The sequence below is a fragment of the Myxine glutinosa genome, chromosome 3, assembly GCF_964187855.1.
Source record: "Myxine glutinosa chromosome 3, kmMyxGlut1.1, whole genome shotgun sequence".
Lineage (NCBI taxonomy): Eukaryota > Metazoa > Chordata > Myxini > Myxiniformes > Myxinidae > Myxine > Myxine glutinosa.
The window spans coordinates 1,865,230-1,887,414 of record NC_136263.1 but is presented as its reverse complement, the minus strand read 5'-3'; the positions used below and the strand labels follow the sequence as shown (position 1 = coordinate 1,887,414).

Genomic DNA, 22,185 nt, shown 5'->3' with positions numbered 1-22,185 from the left:
TCCGAGGGCCTTTCACTCACTCACCGCAGGCAGGTTGGTGATCTTTCTGTCTTTTACTGACTCCTCTATGGCCTTGCTCCCCCAGCTCTCTCTGTGCTCTGTCCCCCCCAATATTCCTTCAGGTCACACAAGATCTGCCTGCAACCCTCTTATGGTTAAACTGCCAAAATCTAGGCTCTCTGCTCACCTTCAGTCTTTCATTCCCCTTTTCTCCTGCCTCTGGAACAAACTCCCCCACTCCCTTCAATCCCACTCCTCCCTCCAAGTCTTTAAAACAGCTGTTCACCACCATCTCATATCTTCCCCCATCCAAAACCTTGATCTTTTCTACCCCCACTAATTCACCCCAAATACACTTTTTTTTTGAAATTCCAACTTCTTTCCTGGAAGTCCTTGCAGTGATCATGTGTTTTATACCTCTTCCACCTCCCCCCAAGCCCTCCTCCTCCCACATTTCTCCCGATGTCCCTGCTCACAAATGTTGTGTTTGTGTCCTTCCCCCTCTCTCCCCAACTTGTCTACCGCTCCCCTTATTTTTGTGTTTTATGTGTCGGTTTGACTTTTTGTGTGATTAAAGTTAACTCTTTCACGATCCTCGATCTTGTGTACAAAAAACAAAAAAAGGCACTATCACTCCAGACAAAGAGCGACTGCGACCTTTGTTCGACATAGCCCCGTCACATGATCATGCTTCCTTGAAGCGTGCTCTCGGGCTATTCGCACATTATTCAAAGTGGGTCCAGAATTTTTCTGAGAAGCTTCGTCCTCTTGTAGATTGCAAAGTGTTCCCCATGTATCATGCCGCCAAGGTCGCTTTCCATGGCCTGAAGTCAGACATAGCTGGCGCCGCTGTGTCGTCTATCGATGAAAGCAAGCCCTTTGTCTAGGAAAGCGATGCATCGGACCACGTGATAGCTGCGACGCTCTCTCAAGGGGGGCAACCTGTGGCCTTCTTTTCAAGGACTCCCTCCTCCGCAGAGAAATGACACTCGTCTGTCGAAAATGAAGCGTACGCCATAGTTGAGTCTATTCGGACTTGGAGGCCATATTTGCTTGGCAAACGTTTTGAGGTCATTACTGATCAGCAAAGTGTCGCTTTCATGTATGACACGCGCCATGACACGCGCATTAAGAACGAGAAGATCACTCGATGGAGGATATAATTAGCAGATTATTGCTACACCATCAGGTATCGCCCAGGACGGGATAATCTCGCAGCGGATGCATTATCACGACCAGCAGTGTGTGCGAGTCTCACTTCCTTTGATGATCTGCGTGTTCTTCATGAAACGTTGTGCGATCCCGGGGTGACGCGTTTAGCTCATTATGTGCACAGTCACAATTTGCCCTACTCTATTGAGGACATTCATCAGCTATGTCACACTTGTTCCATTTGTGCTGAACTCAAACCTCGTTTCTACAACCCCCGGATGGGTACGCTGATCCAGGCTACTCGGCCGTGGGAGAGATTGGCAATGGACTTCAAAGGGCCTCTACCGGCTTCGTGTCTACCTGCTAACCCTAGCCTACCGGCTTCGGGTAGCTCTCGCTATGTTCTCACGATAGTTGACGAGTTCTCCAGGTTCCCTTTTGCTTTCCCGTGCAGCGATCTGCTGCTGTGACTGCTATCAAGTGTCTGCAGATTTTGTTTTCCATGTTCGGGAATCCGGCCGACGTGCACACCGATCGAGGTGCTGTGTTTGTCCCAGGATGCGAGAACCTTTTTGCTCCAGCGCAATATAGCTTCAAGCTATACTCCTCCGTACAGGCCACAGGTGAATGGTCAGGTGGAAAGATTTAATGGCATTATATGGAAGGCCATTACTCTGGGCCTCAAGTCCCACAGACTAGGACTGGACCGATGGACCTGGATGGTACCTGGACCTGGATCGAGCGTTAAGCTCGATCAGGACTTTATTGTGCACTGCTACCAATCAAACCCCTCACGACCGTCTGTTTCGTTATGCGCGCCGTTCAGGAGGTGTCCGACCTTTGCCGGGCTGGCTAGCTCAGCCCGGACCGGCTTTCCTCAAATGCATGGTTCGCCAAAGTAAACATGACCCGCTCGTCGACAAGGTTCATATCCTCCAAGCCAATCCCGAGCACGCTCGAGTGCTGCTGCCAAATGGACGCGAGTCTACAGTTTCGGAGCGTCATCTTGCTCTGTGCGGGGATACCGTTCGGCCGGAACTCAGCCCGGCGAATCCGTTGATGGGGAATTCTCCGTCAATCTCGCCCCCGCACGCGCCCGACCTAATCGGCATTGAGGTGCCGCCGCCATCACCCGAGATAGGCGGTTATCCCAACGTGGGGGAATTCGGACTCGTGGCTGAAGCTCCTGATGCATATCGAACTCGCGCCGGAAGAGAAATTCGCCGTCCCGATCGCTATGGCTGGGATTGACATGAATCGCTGTTTTATGTAACCATCTGCTAACTGAAGTTTCTATACTGCTATATAGCTTGCTAGCTTGATTCTCACCACTAGGGGTAGTGTAGTTTTAACGCCGGGGAGAATGTCATGAAATTGTGTCTAAGTCTGAACCCAGGTGACAATGCGACTTCTGTCCACTGCGCGGCAGTTATAAGAATTCGGACATCCAGCGCAATGATCATTCCTGTGACATTTACTGTATGTTACGTAGGTGCTTAAATAGATAGTATGTACAACCACTTTGTTTGAGGCCTGCTTGTGCTCGTTTGTAAACCCATCACTGATCCAGATGAATGCTGAATATTGATATGATGTTCGCTGGTTTTCTTAACAGGTATTGCATATCGCACAGGTATATCGGAATCTATTTCGATTAAACTCACGAACTGAGCCAATGTTGTAACTCTGGTTTTTACAACATCCCTACTTAGTTACATGAGTGTTTCTTCTTCTTCACGACAGTCAGAGCACACTACCCTATACAATCCTATCTGGTCCCACAAACGTAAAACAGCCCACCCCCCCCCCCCCCTGGAACCGTAGCTCCTGCAAGGTTGACTGCAGGCATCACCGTTCCAGCCTTAACACTTACTGACTCACACTTAATGAACCTATGAAATAAATTAGGAGGGGCTGTGGGAAGTGAGCCATAGCTAACTTACCTGGTCTCCTTAACATGCTACACCCCTTAAGCAACAATTCAAATAAGTACAAATCTTGATTCCTCGCTCCTAATGAGTGGGGCGGAAGAAAAATGTCAGCACAAAACTCTATATTAACCACAAAACCTTAATCGAAAATGCCAAACGTTTATACAAAACCCTGGGTCCCTCTAGAGACCACGTCCCCCATTGGATGCCACAAGGCCCAACATTACATGCGGAGCCATCCCAATGTGCCCAAATTTCCACTGACCCTGTCCGGGTGATACAGGTGAGTGGCATGGCTCAGTGGATTTCCCCCATTCACTCACACAAACCCAATAATCAGATATAGACATTTCAATAATCAATACACATATTCCAACCCCCCTGCAAGACCATGGCTTAGATGTCATAAGATGCATGTGATCCTTAATTAGGCAGCGGGGAGGTACCATACAAGCAAGATTCTGGGGGCGCTTCAGGCTGTGGTGCCCGCAGTCCCAAAAGCAAGTGCCCGACTTGCGACATCTTCACCCCCCTTCAATTCTCGGCCTCGTGACAGCCAAACAGCTCCTTAGCTGTAGTCCCGCTAGGAAGGTCTCACACCAGGCTCCTTTGCCTCAGGCTCACATAGCCTCTGGGTCACCAGGGGTCTCCATGCCGACGGGCTCCCAATTTCCAGACACCACTGGCTTCCAGGGCTTCGAGGACTTCCAGGACAGTGCTGCCAACCCACATCTGGTCTAAAGTGAAACGAACGATGGGCTGGCAGCCAACGGCAGCAGCGCAAGAGGATGGAGATGCTTTTAATTTAATAATGGTAGCCTTGATTACAGCAGTAGTTAGCTTTACAGCCCCTAGATACGGATTGGAGGAAAGTGCAGGGATGCACAAAAAAAGGATGAAGATCCAGAAGTGTTTCTGGAGTGCTTAAGGCGAGTTATAAGGAGGCATGGGGGATTGCAGATGGATCCTCCAGAGGCCCTATTAGTAAACATGTTTGTGGAAGGATTATTGCCCCCCCATCAAAAAACATCTTAAGACGGTAATGCTGGATGGAAACGGGAACCCATTGGGCCAATCGCCGCAGCGGCCAAGCAGTGTTACCGAGCCCATGGCCAGGACAAAGAAATAAAACAAGAAGCTTTGCAAACGATGATGGTCGAGAACATGATGCGGCTGTTGAAGAATGTCAACAGACTAAAATGTCCACACCAATAACAATTTTGAAGATTTTAATTATTTGGAGAAGATTCACTCAGGATATAACAAGGATTACAACAAAATACTTCGTCGGCGTACATGAACAGGACTCAACACAAACGTTCCAGGAATCTCCTGAATTGCCTTTGAGCTTCATTTATATAGTCGATGTGGACAGAGTTGGGCTGTCTGAGATTGGAAGTGTGAAGGGAGGGGGGCAGATTGGAGGATGAGAGTTCTTGATAATACTGAGTCAGACATTATCTCACCAGTTGGTCAACAAGAAATACAATTGAATCACAGAGAGCAGGGCCGCCAGAATATGTCTGTTTTGTTAGACAAAGCATTCACAGAAACTATTCCCCAAGTTGGTATTTACACATCACTGCGAAGAGAGATATATGTAGATGTCTATCCATTACAAAGGCAATTCCTCTACCTCTCTGACACCAAAGTCTGCAAGTTATACTTTCAAATCCCTGAACTTGGTTGAAATATATATGTATTTAATATGTGTGTGTGTATATATATATATATATATATATATATATATATATATATATATATATATATATATATATATATATATATATATATATATATATTGTTGCGGAAATGAGGATTGTGTTTTTTTTATTGTGTTTTTATTGTATAGTAAATTGTTGTAAAATATCGCCTTCCTGCCTCCAGTCTGTTGTATAAAGGTCAAAGGGCGTTCTGGTAGTTAATTCCATAAAGCATACATTGAAGGACACTATAATACCCTTGTTCAGTAGTTTATTTCCTTATTCTGTGTATTAGGTTAAGGATTTGTCTTCCATTAAAATGACACTCCATTGCACCAAGTGAAATAAGATAGCTTCCTTTCATTCCCCATTCCCACTCCCAAAACTTTCATTGCCAAGCCTCGATTGACAATTACATCCCCTCCAAAACCACCATTGAACATGTGCTCGGGTCGGGGAAGAAAGGCGTGCCCGCCCGTCGTCATCAAGCGCGGAGCCAGAGGGTCGCGCGACCAACCATGGCCGAGGTGAGCACACCGATGGGCGTGTCCTGAAGGCCGGCGGCTTAATCGCCGGAGGCGCTATAAAGGCGCGCGCGCAAGAAGTGCGTTGGTTGCGTTGTGGTGGCGTTGGTCGTCAGTGGTTGCGTTGTGGTGGTCAGTGGTTGCGTTGGGTTGTCGATGGTGAGGAGTGGTCGGACCAAGAAAGAGAAAGAGTTGTTGGACCAAGAGAACATAGAGAACATCCAAGGAGAGGACATCCCAGAAAGCACAAAGCCTGTTGTAGTCCTGGCAAAGCATGCGACGTCCACAGCAGCAGCAGCAGCGGCGGCCACAGCAGCAACAACACTCAACAGCCGCTTGGGGCCTGGACGGCGGTTTTGAGCAGGGCCGCGAAGGAACGGCGGCTGCTAAACGCGCCGATCATGCTGCAGGACCCCTCGGACTTTCCTCTCCCTCCAGCCATCCACCTCCCGCCAGTCCTATCATCATTCCCCGTGTGAGTCGTCTTCGTTTGTTCTGTCCTGGGTATTAATTAAGTCTGTTTAGATAAGCTAGCGATTTTCACTGTGTCTCTAAAATCTTCTGTATATTATTTTCTTATCTTTCCTTCTCCTTGGTTATTTTGAGCCTGTAAATAGTAAATAAATTAGATTCGTATTTCCAACCTTTTTGTCTGCTTCTTCTTCACATCCGTGTCGCCTTAGTCTTTTCCCTATTGAATATCTGTGGCGCGATCCGGCCAACGTTCGGGAATCGGGTTTAGTCGGGGAAAACTGTTCGACCGCGGTGCCATCCGCTCGGCAAACAACATCCTTATCCGCGGACCGTAACAATATATATATATATATATATCTATATATATAACACACCTGGTCAAGTTCAAAACACACCTGGTCACAAGTGTGCCGTACTGACCGGGTCCTCAGTCGAGGTCCTCAGCATCATCCCGTTTCGGCCCTTCAACCTCGATACGGTCAGCTAAGGTGGGCCAGCAGGGGCACATCCACATCCACATGCAGCAACTGCACCTGGATGCGTACATACCCCCACCCCCAGCCAGTGCGAACAACAACAACAACACCTCCACATCCAGAATCCACAGCACCAAACAAACATGGTGGAACACTCAAACACCCACCTTTATACCCTTCACCACTCACCAAAAAACACACCAGATCATTCATACACACACAACACCAACCAACCACCTACCCTTACATCATACACCACTCAACACACAAAAACACACTCATGCAAAAATTAATTCATGCAAAAACACACACCCTCACCCACTCACTCATATACACAAAATAAGAAATAATAATGGTAACAAACAAAACAAAAAAAACACAACCAACCCACACCGTTCGACGTGCCTCCGTAAACTTCCTCCATATCCAAAATGAGCCTTTCAAGGCAACCTGGGCCACCTTGTCACACATCCTCCTTCTTTCTGTCCCACACACTCCCAGCCTAGGAATAAATGCAGAAAAGGAATTGCCAATATACCCTCTACACCCCACCTCAAATGGCTGACACGAAACTCGCCAACCCTTCTCCCGGCACTCTGCCTCCAGCTCACTGTACTTTCCTCTCTTGGAACTCCTCCATGTTCTCTTCCCAAGGTACCGACAACTCCCCTAAGATGACCTGTCTTGTTGCACTTGAACAAATGACAGTCAGGCCGCAACCTTGTCACACAGATCTCCTCTGGGAATACCAATTGTTGCGGAACTGTCGCCCGCCTTCTCCCCTTATCAAGGGGGGATTAATCCCCTTGTCTTTACTGACCTGGCGTGACCAGAGACCTATTACCTCCCTTCCGGACAGCGCTAAATAGGGTTTTGGGTCCAAATTCGCTGTTACCTAAGTACTAGCGCTGCCCTGGAAGCAAGGGAATAAGCCTCGCACGAACCACGTGTGATGGTGATACGCCGAGCGGTTTGCGTACACGTGATCCACACTATTTATAATTACGAGACCCGATTGGAGCGATGTTATTCGTACCACGCTTAGTCAATGGAGAAATCACAAAGGCAATCGAATTGGAAAGAAAAGGAAGAACAAATTGGTTTAATTAATTATGCACGTATTTACAGCACAGGAGGAAGAGACAGAGCAATCCTTATGCAGTCTTATACTTAATACCCCAGGACAAACGGGCCTGTCTGACACACACACTCACACGGGGATTGCAGATGGGCAGGATGCTGTTCAGGCCGAACGCGCCGGCTTGGTCGTCCAGGATCGGCCCCGTCCGGCTCTCCACGATCCCCGGCACGTCCCGTGAAGATGGAGGTAGGAGAAGGCAGGACCGCGTATCGTGTCGCTCGAACGGAACGGGTTATCTCGGGGCGAACGGTAGGGGGCGGACTTAGCGCGGCTGGCAGCTATTCAGCCGCGTTCACTCACTTTGGCTGAACTGCTTGGTGAGCAAGTTATCAATGCCCTGGCTGCGCCCATGTATCCCTCGTAACAAAGTTCATACAGCGCGGGTGATCCTTTTCAAGCGCGTCTCCTTAGAATCCTCTCATAAACTCCGAACCAGCTCAGCGCACCTCCCTCGATAACTCTCAAGTCCTTCCCTCCGCGAGTCCCCCCGAGGGCTTTTTGCATCGGGTTATATCTGCCACGCCCTTCGAACCCTCTGGAACTCACCAGACGCTCTTCACCACGCCCTTTCACGTCATTCCGCTCGAGCTCTGATTGGTTGGTTCATTCTTACCGTCCCCACTGCTGCCGCACCGAGCTCAACCCTTCTTCACCTTTCGAGGCCCTGCCTCGTGTTAACTTGACTAGTGGACAGCCAAATGGGACATGGGATGGATTGCGCACATAGAGGTAGAATGGAGGTGTACGCAAAATGAATGGAGGGCCTATTCTCCTGTCTTTACACAACGCAGGTACTAAGAGGGGAAATGGCCTATTCTTACACATACTAAGATATAACTATACTACAAATGGGCCAATATGTTGCTCGTGTGACTAACTATGGGGGGAAAACCTTCAACATTTATTGACTTCAATGTGCCAATCTCAAAACCGCAGCAATATATATATATATATATATTGTTATGAATTTGGTAATGCAACATCTAGAGCTAGGTAGATCTGAATAGGTAGGTATTCGGCTGTCGTGACAGGGACTCTACATGTAATAAGTTATTGATGTTCAGGCGGTTGTCGGGGTAAGATGTATGAGTGTGGATCTACCTGGAGATTCGAGTGTTAAATAGTGAGGGATTAAAGGTAACGCCCCTGTGAGTCTCACCTGGTAGTCAAACCTTTGTCCATTATGGCACTGCAAACCACATAAACATTAGTTAGGTCCTTAGCGCAACATTAAATAATCCCCTTTCCCTGACAAGGACTTCGTATTAAATTGACAGGAAACCAGGTCAAAAACACCGCCATGATTGGCCGCCACCGTGTACACCTCCCAAGGCCTACAAACCTGGCCGGCACGTGTTATGCCAGGACCGCAGGGTCGCGTAACGGGGGAGATGTCAGGAGTCGCGGGAGGCTTTGATTGGCTGAGGAGTGCGCAATGTGACGTCATCGGCCACCAATATAGGCGACGGTCGGACGCCATTTCAAGAGTTGAGTTGAGTTGAGTTCGTGGCAGGCACTGGCAGACGCAGGCAGGCACCAGAGAGTTGAGCGGTGGTGGAGAGTTGGAGAGGACACGCCATTCCAGTCGCAGTTCGAGTGCAGTTCGGGTTGTAGGGAGTCGCAGGAGACACACGAGAGCACACCCAGTTGGCACTGAGCAGTTCGTTGGCACTTGGCTGCCAGCACTCCCGCGTCGAGTCGAGTGGAGTTGAAAGGAGTCCTTCCTGTCCCTGGTCAAGTGGAGCCGCTGGCCTGCGTCGGACGCGTGGTGCTTGGAGCGAGGGGCCTCGTGGTGTGCGATCGGGCCGGAAGGAGCGGTGCTGGACACCAACAATACAAGACGACAAAGACAGATAAGCCCGATCTCCGCGTATATTTTGAACGACGGGACGTGTTATTTTCGTGATTAATCTCCCTCGTTTGTGTTTGCTGTCAGTCGTGTGGGGACGTCCCGATTTAGGTTTATTAGAATTATTAGATTTACCGGCGGGCTTTTTCACTGGCTTTACTTTTCCTAATAAACCCTTATATTACTTTTTGTACATAATATCTGAACGCAGTTTTCCTGGGTGTTTGATTTTAATAGATAAGGTTGCGGAGCCTTCGCTGCGCCCCGCCATTCCGCGCGTTGGTGTTGAACTTGAGTCCGCCATTGAGTGTTCGCCTCGGGAGTTAAAGTCTCGCAAATCGGTCATCCGTAACTGTGGTGTTAATCACGGTTACGCGACAATATATATATATATATATATATATATATATATATATATATATACACAAAGAATTAAGTTAAGCACCCCTACACAACGAATTAAGGTAAGCACCCCCTAATATATATTCTTTGTGTATATGTATACATTGGCATATATTCTAAGGTATGTGAGATCAAATAATGATTGGTATGACATTAGCAATTATCCATTGATGAAATTGAGTGATCAAAGTGAAAAAAAGTGATTGGTTGAGTCAGTGATCCGATCACGTGGGTCCTACACACGTTATTGACGCAAAGATCGCTAGAGGTCTTCTCAGAACAATGACTGTACGTTAGAAAACATAAACGTCATCCACACTGTCCGTGATGGACCTATAGCTCCATACTTAAATTGAGGTGAAAATATGCCTAAAATTCCCAAAAAATTTCACCTTAAATTATTCAGAATAAAATATTGAAAACGGCATGATTGTTATGTTTTTATGTGACCATAATATCACTTCTCCAGAAAATATAGCAATATCATGGGTATATTACACTGTTTTGACGACAACAAACTTGTAATGTGCGAGGTTGTAAAAAAACGGGGGGGGGGGGGGGGGGGGGGGGGGTGCTTAACTTAATTCTTTGTGTATATATATATATATATAGAATGGTATCTGTAATGTGGTTCTCCAACCTAATGAGCGGACAACATGACGTCATCGCCATGCATGTCCGCATTGCCTGCAAAGCTCCAGAGGAACCATCGAGCAGTGCGTCATTACGGATTATACGTCATTACGGAGCTTTGCAGGCAATGCGGACATGCATGGCGATGACGTCATGCTGTCCGCTCATTAGGTTGGAGAACCAGATTACAGATACCATTATTAGTAACTCCCAACCGCAACCAGGTCGACTCCATATGATGAGTGGATACCAGAGATAACGTTACCGTGTGGCAGGCGGTGCTTATCGCTCCCAGCAAGGTGCAGTAGCAGCTGTATGGGACACCTTGCTGGCGGTTCTCCACTGATGATATGAAGGTCGCATAGTGACTGATATATATATAGATATATATATATACCGTATATATATATATATATATACCGTATATATATATATATACCATATATATATATATATACCATATATATATATATACCATATATATATACCATATATATATATATATATACCATATATATATATATATATAACCATATATATATATATATACCATATATATATATATACCATATATATATATATACCATATATATATATATACCATATATATATATACCATATATATATATATACCATATATATATATACCATATATATATATATACCATATATATATATACCATATATATATATATACCATATATATATATACCATATATATATATATACCATATATATATATACCATATATATATATACCATATATATATATATATATATATATATATATACTATATATATACATATACATATATATATATATATATATATATATATATATATATATATATATATATATATATATATATATATATATATTATATATATATATATAATGACCCCGTCTTCTACAATATTTTTATGAACCGCAATACAATATCGTTAAGATTCATCAAAGGATTATTACTGAAACATTTCTACAATCACATATAATATTAGTGTTCCTCTCATGAGCAATACGACTAACAGGGTTGGCGGCAGGAAGGGCATCCAGCCATAAAAACATTGCTTCAAAAAGGGGACCATGGTGTCCGAAAAAGGCCAACCCCTGCTCTGCGGGGAAAAATGGCCTCCAAAGGTGGTTCATGAGGTGGTCCCCTCCCCCCCCCCCTTCCCACGCCTCCTCCCCCCAAGCCCTCTCCCTACCACACATCTCCCTGCTCTTAAATGTTGTGTGCTCTCAAGTGTTTGTGTGCTTCCCATTCTCTTGTCTTCCGCTCCCTCTTTTTATATATTTTGTTTGTCTGGTTGATTTGTTTGTGAAGTAAATGTCAGCTCTTTCACGAGCCTCGATTCAGTATACAAAAAAAAAAAATACATTGGAGATTGGTGCCGACGTGAGGATTTTGATAAGAAGAGAACGGAAAGGTGATTTGTCATTATTATGAATGTTATTTAACTATCTTGACAATTAAAAGGATGAGGGACAAATTTCAATTGAGATGCTGGCAATGGCTGGCCTACTCCTGAAGATAGACATCTCACGAACACTTGGAAGTCCAAATGGACTTCCAAATGGACTTCCAAGAGATCGGTGCGGGCAGGGGAGGTGCAGGGATGGCGGACCCAGCCCTCGGCCCCGCTGGGTGAAGGAGAAGACGAGGAAGAGGAATATACCCCTGAATTTCCACCACCTCCCCCTTGGAACTGTTGAGCTACCCAAGGGTTTGGACAGAGGAAGTATGGACTGACCCAGCCCGTGCAGAAGGGGGACAACCAGGTAACCGGCCTGGTCGGGGCATGTTTCTTGTGCGGGTAGAGAGGGCACTGAAAGCGGGATTGCCCTAGAAGCATATCCCATGGAGGACAGGGAGGCAGGAGACCTCTTCCACAGAAAGGGTCAAATTATTGACGGAAGGACAGCGAGGTTGTCCCCATTCTACCCCTGGTTAGAGCAACACCGTCGGATGAGCCAACGTTGAATCTGACGGTCAATGGGAAGAAACTGTCATTTCTTGTGGATACGGTAGCAACCAGCTCGACTATCAAAAGGGATACACTACCCAGAGCTCCAGTGTCATGAAAAAGCATCAGGATAGTGGGGGTCGCAGGGGTAAGTGAAAAAGTTTTCTTTTCTGAAGATTTGGTTGTTCAATGTGGCCCATTAGAAGCCTGTCATGCATTCTTGTTAGTTGAAAATATGCCAGTAAATTAATTAGGTAGAGATATTTTGTGTAGATTGGGTTGTACTGTAAGATGTACACCAGAAGGGGTGTATTTAGATATGCCAGAATAAAACAGGTGAGAGGTCTTAGAACTGCTAATGAGACCTAGTCCAGAGGTGCATTGGTGGCAAATCACTGAGAGTGCTCTAGCAACAATGATAGAGAACTCGCTGGGAAAACTGACGCAAATACCACTGCTAGAACAATGGATATGCAAACGTAATATAAATACAGAGGAATGATTTGACCCGTTGCATTGTACTGCAAAATACGCCCCGGATAGACAGGATATACAGTCACGTGAAAAGGTAAGTACACCCGGTAAAGTTTTGACTTTTTCAACATATTTCAACATACAGCTATTTGATCTTCATTTCAACAACATTGATAGATAAAGGTGATATAATATAACAAATATCATGAAACATTTACATTTTGTAGTCCATTGTATAATTGAAATAAACATAAATGCAAATTTCGCATGTGGAAAAAGTAAGTACACCCTTGGCTCTAATAGGTGGTATTGCCCCCTTTGGCAGAAACAACCTCAAGTCGGCGTTTCTTATAACTGTCTACCAGTCTCTGACATCGACTGGGACAAATTTTTGCCCACTCCTCCATGCAGAATTCTTTCAGCTGTGCGATGACTGAGGGGTTTCTTGCATGCACAGCTCGTTTCAAATCCCCCCACAACATCTCGATGGGATTTAGATCCGGGCTTTGGCTTGGCCATTCCAGAACCCTCCATTTCTTTCTTTTCAGCCATGCCTTGGTGGATTTACTGGTATGTTTAGGGTCATTGTCATGTTGCAAGGTCCACCTACGGTTGAGCTTCAACTTCTCCGACAGATGACCTCACATTATCCTCAAGCACCCTCTGGTACAATGAAGAATTCATAGTGGATCGTATGATGGTGAGCTGCCCAGGCCCTGATGCAGCAAAGCTGCCCCAAACCATAATATTTCCACCACCATGCTTTACAGTTGGTATCAGGTTCTTGTGGTCAAATGCTGTCTTTGGTTTTCACCAAACATGTCTTCTGGTACTGTGGCCAAATAGCTCTACCTTTGACTCATCTGTCCAGAGCACTTTGTTCCAGAAGTGCTGGTGTTTGCCTCGGTGTTCATTGGCAAACTTTAGTCTTGCCCTGGTGTTCTTTCTGGACAGCAAAGGTTTCCTCCTGGCACACCTCCCATGTAGATCAAATTAGTGCAGCCTCTTTCTAATGGTAGACTCGTGCACTTTGACATCAACAGTGGCAAGAGCTACCTGTAGGTCACGTGATGACATTCTTGGGTTCTTAGAGACTTCTTTCAACATCTTGCGGTCTGCTCTCAGGCTGAACTTGCTGGGGCGGCCTGGCTTGAACAAGTTGGCAGCTGTTTGGAATTTTCTCCACTTGTAGATGATCTTCCGGACAGTCGAATGATTGATTTCAAATTGTTTGGAGATCTTTTTAAATCCCTTCCCAGACTCGTAGGCATCTATAACCTTCTTTCTGAAGGCCTCAGAGAGCTCTTTTCATCTAGGCATGGTGACGCCACACACTTCAACAACAAAGAGCAAACCAAACTAAATGTCTGAGGTTTAGATAAGATGGGTTCCTCCAAGATCCTCTCTAACGATGTTCTGATCATTTGCACCTGAGGTGGTGCACCTGATTCTAATTTTAGGTATTTGAAGTAGTGATAAATGTCGGGGTGTACTTACTTTTTCCACATGCAAAATTTGCATTTATGTTTATTTAAATTATACAATGGACTACAAAATGTAAATGTTTCATGATATTTGTTATATTATATCACCTTTATCTATCAATATTGTTGAAATGAAGATCAAATAGCTGTATGTTGAAATATGTTGAAGTCAAAACTTTACATGGGGTGTACTTACTTTTTCACATGACTGTAGGATATGCTGATAGAGTGGAACATGAGTTGGGAAAATCATTTAGTCTACAGCTGACTGATTTGTGGATTGGCCCGGAGGGAGTGGCAATTGAAGTAAAATTAACCGAACGACAGAATTAACTAACCAAATATCCACCAGGAGTGATGCCTCATTTATCGATACTGATGGCTACAGGTTATCAGCCCCAAGAGCTGGGACAAATTATAACTTGGATGAAGATCTGTTCAATAATTCAAGTGGTAAGATATTCCAGAGGGGAATTGAGTACCCTTGGAGATGAGGCGGGATACCTCGGTGGACCGAGGCCATGCCAATAGTGCAAACGGTATTTGAAAAAGTAAATTTCACTCCAGTGGTGCAGGAGGTAGTGGAGGAACTTGGGGAAGAGCAATTAGCCCTGTTAGACAGGGTCCCTCCGAGCTTGTGGACAAAACACTCGAACGATGTGGGAAGGATACAATGTGCTGAACCGGTACACATACCTTTGAAGGAGGTGATGCCAAGATTCGTCAGTACCCTATCCGACCTGAGGTTGAAAAGGGAACAACTCCAGTGAAAGCTACTCTGTTAAAACAGGGAATTATTAAGGAAACGAATAGTCCTTGTAACACACCGATCTTGCCAGTGAAAAAGCCCGGGAAGGCATCTTGCAGGTTTGTGCAAGACCTCAGGGCAATTAACAGGTGTATAAAAGGAATCTATCCGGTGGTTCCTAATCTGGAGACAATTTTGTCATCAGTGCCGTCAGAGGTAAAATCTTTCTCAGTAATTGATCTGTGTTCAGCATTTTATACTGTACCAGTACACGAGGATTCACAGTATTTGTTTGCATTCACATACCGGGGTTTGCAATATACATGGAAAGTTTTGCCTCAGGAGTTTGTTGATAGCCCTACACTCTTTTCTCAGGCACTTCAGAAGGATCTTGAAAATGTTGTATTGCCAGAAGGATCATCGTTGATCCAATAAGTGGATGATCTGTTCTAAAACTAAAGAGGTGTGTGTTGAGGATACTTCAGTGTTGTAGACCACCCTAGCAGAAAAGGGACATAAGGTAAGCAGGGAAAGGTTGCAGTTTTGCAAGGAGCGGGTAACATACTTCGGTCATGTTCTGACTCAAGGTAAGAAGGAGCTCACCAGGAAAGGGTGGAGTCGGGCTTGGATATTCCTCAACCAACAACTAAGAGAATGATGCGGAGGTTTTTGGGCATGGTAGGTTATTGCCGGCAATGGATAGTAGATTATGCTCTTTTGCACCGCCTGCTGTATGATGCAATATTAAATACTGCTCCATCAGGGATTGAGTGGGTTGAAGAAAGACAGCGATGCTTTGATAATCTAAAGGTGGCGCTGGCATCAGCCCCAGCATTGGGACTCCCCGATTCTGAAAAGCCATTGTTCTTGTATGTACATGAGCACGACGGGTTCGCGCAGGCAATGCTAACCCAAAGACATGGCAATAAGATGCGACCGATAGCATATTACAGTACCCGGTTAGATGCTGTAGCACGTGGATTGCGAACGTGCCTTAAGGCAGTGGCAGTAGCAGCATACGCAGTGGAGCGAACAACCAGTCTGGCAATAGGGCAACCATTGGTGGTACGCGTGCCACATAGCGTAAGAGCAATATTATTGCAAGCCCAGACTCAGCATTTGTCGTCAGCAACAACAACAACATGCATTTTAAGGCCATTTTCCCTGCTAGAGCGGGGGTTAGCCTTGCGGTCCCCATAACAATCTTCTCCATTTTGCCCTATTTTCTGCATCTCTCCTTGTTCACCCCCTTGCCCGCATTTCTTCTTCCACCATATTTAGCCGTCTTTCTCGGTCTTCCCCATCCTCTACTTCCTTCTATATTCATTTCCATCACTCTTCTCAACCAGTCACTTTGATCCTTCCTCAACACATGACCAAACCATCTCAAACTGTTTCTCTTCACAGCATCCATCACAGGCTCTATTCCATCATCTTTTGCAATTCATCATTTGTCTTCCTCTCTCTCAATGATACTCCGCACATCCACCGAACCATTCGCAATTCCACCCTTTCCAGCCTTCGTTGCTGCTCTACGTTCATTACCCATGTCTCGCTCCCATAAATCGTAACACTTCTCACACATGCAGCATACACCTTTCCCTTCAGCTTCAACAATGACACTCCCCTCCTCATCAGCATGCCACTCAGTTCCCGAAACTTCTTCCATGCACATCTCACTCCAGCAACCGTTGCCGAGTCTGATCCACCTTCTCCATTCAGCATGTCTCCTAGGTAACAAAATGTTTTCATACCTTCCAGCTTCACACCGTCTCCAAGATCCAACTCAACATTTCCTCCATCTGCAGCTCCCTCTGTGCACACCTTACATTTGAATGTAGCTGCCACACTGGTTAATGACCCTCTCAGACCACTAAATTTTTGTTGAACCCACTCAGCGCACATTGTACATTGAACATTGAATGGAGTTCACTCTGACACCCTTCCTGCACACAGCACATGGCCACTTCCCAGTTCTTTCCACCTCACCACATGCTTTACCACTTGCCATCACCTTCGTTTTTCCGATATTCACCTTCAGACCTTTTGTCTCCATACATTCCTTCCACTTGTTCATCTTTTCCTTCAGTCCTTCCATACTTTCTGCAATCAACACCAGATCATCTGCATACAACAACTCCTACGGTAAACCCTCCTTTACGTTCTGAGCCAGCACCTCCATCACAGCTACAAATAGTAGTGCACTTAGTACTGACTTAGTTCTTAGTTCCGACTAATGGTCGTCAGCACGAACGATAAAGTATGAAATCACGCTAATGCTGGGCTGGCCTCAAATGTAACGATTGAGCGCTGCCCGATACTAAATCCTGCTTCACTATTGCCAACTAAGAAGGATGGTGAACCTCATGATTGTCATAAGGTCATTCAAGCCACAACTGCCACAAGAGCTGATATGAAGGACGTGGCAATACCGAATGCAGATCTGATTCTATACAAAGACGGATCGGCATCATGAGCAGAGGACGGATCTATGTGATCTGGATATGTGATTTGTACAGACAATGAGGTGAATGAGAGTGGGCGATTGCCTAGTAATTATTCTGCCCAGAAAGCGGGATTGTGCACTTTGATAGCAGCATGTACGCTAGGACGAGACAAACAAGTCACGATTTATACAACATGCATTTTAAGGCCATTTTCCCTGCTAGAGTGGGGGTTAGCCTTGCGGTCCCCATGACAATCTTCTCCATTTTGCCCTATTTTCTGCATCTCTCCTTGTTAACCCCCTTGCCCGCATTTCTTCTTCCACCATCTTTAGCCAAGTCTTTCTCTGTCTTCCCCGTCCTCTACTTCCTTCTACATCAATTTCCATCACTCTTCTCAACCAGTCACTTTCATCCTTCCTCAACACATGACCAAACCATCTCAGCCTGTTCCTCTTCACAGCATCAATCACAGGCAATATTCCCATCATCTTTCACAATTCATCATTTGTCTTCCTCTCTCTCAACGATACTCCGCACATCCATCGAACCATTCGCATTTCCACCCTTTCCAGCCTTCGTTGCTGCTCTACGTTCATTACCCTCTTGCTCCCATAAATCATAACACTTCTCACACATGCAGCATACACCTTTCCCTTCAGCTTCAGCGACACTCTCCTCCTCATCAGCACGCCACTCAGTTCCCGAAACTTCTTCCATGCACATCTCACTCGAGCAACCGTTGCCGAGTCTGATCCACCTTCTCCATTCAGCATGTCTCCGAGGCAGCAAAATGTTTTCACACCTTCCAGCTTCACGCCGTCTCCAAGATCCAACTCAACATTTCCTCCATCTGCAGCTCCCTCTGTGCACACCTTACATTTGAATGTAGCTGCCACACTGGTTAATGACCCTCTCAGACCACTACATTTTAATGAACCCACTCAGCGCACATTGTACATTGAATGGAGTTCACTCCGACACCCTTCCTGCACACAGCACACGGCCACTTCCCAGTTCTTTCCACCTCACCACATGCTTTACCACTTGCCATCACCTTCGTCTTTCCGATATTCACCTTCAGACCTTTTGTCTCCATACATTCCTTCCACTTGTTCATCTTTTCCTTCAGACTTTTACTTTATTCAGACTTCATTTTATACAGACTCAGAATATGTCCATGGAGTAACAACGTTCGGCTATTCGTCTGTGGCCGGTGTTCATCGGCCACGGACGTGACAATATATATAATATGGAAAGTAAACACTAAGCTGTAAAAAGAATTAAATTATTTTTTCAAAAGCCTGATGTTTCAGGAGAATACTATCTTCCGTCCTCATTGATAATGGCTGTAATGAAATCACCTGTAATTTAATATGTCCGACGGGAACGGCGACGTTATACACACACATACAGTCACATGAAAAAGTAAGTACACCCCATGTAAAGTTTTGACTTTTTCAACATATTTCAACATACAGCTATTTGATCTTCATTTCAACAATATTGATAGATAAAGGTGATATAATACAACAAATATCATGAAACATTTACATTTTGTAGTCCATTGTATAATTTAAATAAACATAAATGCAAATTTCGCATGTGGAAAAAGTAAGTACACCCCGACATTTATCACTACTTCAAATACCTAAAATTAGAATCAGGTGCACAAGCTCAGGTGCAAATGATTAGAACATCGTTAAAAGAGGATCTTGGAGGAACCTGTCTTATTTAAACCTCAGACATTTAGTTTGGTTTGCTCTTTGTTTTAGAAGTGTGCGGCGTCACCATGCCTAGATCAAAAGAGCTCTCTGAGGCCTTCAGAAAGAAGGTTATCGATGCTTACGAGACTGGGAAGGGATTTAAAAAGATCTCCAAACAATTTGAAATCAATCATTCGACTGTCCGGAAGATCATCTACAAGTGGAGAAGATTTCAAACAACTGCCAACTTGTTCAGGCCAGGCCGCCCCAGCAAGTTCAGCCCAAGAGCAGACCGCAAGACCGCAGACCAAAGGTCTTTAAAACAGCTGTTCACCACCATCTCTTATCTTCCCCCATCCAAAACCTTGATCTTTTCTATCCCCGCTAATTTCACCCCAATTCCACTTTTTTGAAATACCAACTTCTGTCCTGGAAGTCCTTGGTGTCCTTGTGTTTTATACTTCTCCCACCCCCTCCCCCCTTCCCACGCCGCCTCCCCCCAAGCCCTCTCCCTCCCACACATCTCCCTGCTCTTAAATGTTGTGTGCTCTCAAGTGTTTGTGTGCTTCCCCTTCTCTTGTCTTCCGCTCCCTCTTTTTATATATTTTGTTTGTCTGGTTGATTTGTTTGTGAAGTAAATGTCAGCTCTTTCACGAGCCTCGATTCAGTATACAAAAAAAAAGAAGAAAAAAAAGAAGATGCTGAAAGAAGTCTCTAAGAACCCCAGAATGTCATCACGGGACCTACAGGTAGCTCTTGCCACCGTTGATGTCAAAGTGCACGAGTCTCCCATTCGAAAGAGGCTGCACAAATTTGATCTACATGGGAGGTGTGCCAGGAGGAAACCTTTGCTGTCCAGAAAGAACATCAGGGCAATACTAAAGTTTGCCAATGAACACCTAGGCAACGACCAGCACTTCTGGAACAATGTAGTCTGGACAGATGAGTCAAAGGTAGAGCTATTTGGCCACAGTACCAGAAGACATGTTTGGCGAAAACCAAAGACAGCATTTGACCACAAGAACCTGATACCAACTGTAAAGCATGGTGGTGGAAATATTATGGTTTGGGGCAGCTTTGCTGCATCAGGGCCTGGGCAGCTCACCATCATATAATCCACTATGAATTATTCATTGTACCAGAGGGTGCTTGAGGATTATGTGAGGCCATCTGTCAGAAAGTTGAAGCGCAACCGAAGGTGGACCTTGCAACATGACAATGACCCTAAACATACCAGTAAATCCACCAAGGAATGGCTGAAAAGAAAGAAATGGAGAGTTTTGGAATGGCCAAGTCAAAGCCCGGATCTAAATCCCATCGAGATGTTGTGGGGGGATTTGAAACGAGCTGTGCATGCAAGAAACCCCTCAAACATCACACAGCTGAAAGAATTCTGCATGGAGGAGTGGGCAAAAATTTCTCCCAGTCGATGTCAGAGACTGGTAGACAGTTATAAGAAACGCCGACTTGAGGTTGTTTCTGCCAAAGGGGGCAATACCCCCTATTAGAGCCAAGGGTGTACTTAATTTTTCCACATGCGAAATTTGCATTTATGTTTATTTAAATTATACAATGGACTACAAAATGTAAATGTTTCATGATATTTGTTATGTTATATCACCTTTATCTATCAATATTGTTGAAATGAAGATCAAATAGCTGTATGTTGAAATATGTTGAAAAAGTCAAAACTTTATATGGGGTGTACTTACTTTTTCACGTGACTGTACATACACAGACTATACTTTGTTCATACATACACAGACTATACTTTGCCCGGATCTAATAGATACACACACTATACTTTGTTCATACACGCACACTATACTTTGTTCATTGATACACACTATACTTTGTTCAAACATACACAGACTATACTTTGTTCATAGATATACACACTATACTTTGTTCATAGACACACAGACTATACTTTATTGTTAGATACGAAACCTTTCTTGTTTGTTTGTCTGTGAGCAGGATATCTGAAAAAGTTATGGACAGGTTCAGACAAAACCTGGTGGACTGGTTGGGAATGTGATGACGACGAATTGATTAGATTTTGTTGAAGATCCGGATTATATTTTGTCAGTGATTCTTCACTGTTGAGAGATGAGAGCAAACACAATTTATTGCGTGAGGTTTTAAACCGTTGTGGATGATTTATGACAAAACTTGGTGGATGAGGTGGTTAGGTGACAAGAATAAGCCGATTCGATTTTGGTTCAGGTCTGAATCCAGGTCTGGTCCATCAGTGGATGCAAAACGTAAACGAATCAGTCTGGCGGAGTCTCAGGGAATTAATTTTCCGTGTTAGTAAAAACTAGGGGGTTCGTCAAATTAATGACTTTCATGGAGGAAATAATCTGCTTCGTTTGGTTGACACATGATGCCTGTCCACACTTTGTAGTTAACTCTTAATGCCCCCAGAGCACAAAAAACACAAAGTTATCTTTATCGCTGCAATATCGTCCAACTGATACCACATCCTCAATTTACATGATGAAATAAATTTCCAAACACGTACCAGCAGCGATGAGGATGTATGGATCACGTAATAATGTTGTCAATGGAGTTCCAGTCTGGCTCTGTGAAACAGAAGGAAACTTTATGGTTCTGGTCACATCATCACATCAGTGGGCACACGTTCGTTCATCCCCCAATATGTATAATTCTAGGTATGTTATAATAACTAAGATTACAGATCACAATATAGCACCTGCTCGAGTTATAAGTGTTAAATAAACAGGGCGTAAGTGTGATTGAAAATGTGAGTAATTACAACTAATTATCATTAAACATTTGGTAGGATTAGGGCCTGAAGTTGGCGAAATTCCTGTATGGGTTTAGGAAGAGTAACGAGCACTTTTCATCAACAGAACCCTTCCCAGTTTATAATCTCACCAGAGACCATTTGTTGCCTACCTCCATTTTTGAAGTCATTAATTCAGTGAAGAATCGAGAGAACCGACACGATTTTACATCAGGCTTTCATTCAGAAAAGGTATAAGGGATGCAAACCCATATATGCAAACCCCTTAAACTGTCGCATAGGAATTATTGTCAAACAAATCCACCTATC

General features: G+C 44.7%; 2 protein-coding genes across 2 annotated transcripts in view; one reads left to right on the top strand and one right to left on the bottom strand.

Annotated features, from left to right (window-relative positions):
- Positions 1–22,185, top strand: part of PDCD11 (programmed cell death 11) — a 698,902-nt gene that overhangs the window by 132,777 nt on the left and 543,940 nt on the right. The window lies entirely within an intron of this gene.
- Positions 1–22,185, bottom strand: part of SLC18A2 (solute carrier family 18 member A2) — a 190,788-nt gene that overhangs the window by 38,048 nt on the left and 130,555 nt on the right. The window contains exon 8 of the mRNA XM_068111736.2: positions 21,631–21,691. Within this exon, the coding sequence (XP_067967837.2) occupies positions 21,631–21,691 (61 nt within the window). The remainder of the gene's footprint in view (positions 1–21,630; positions 21,692–22,185) is intronic.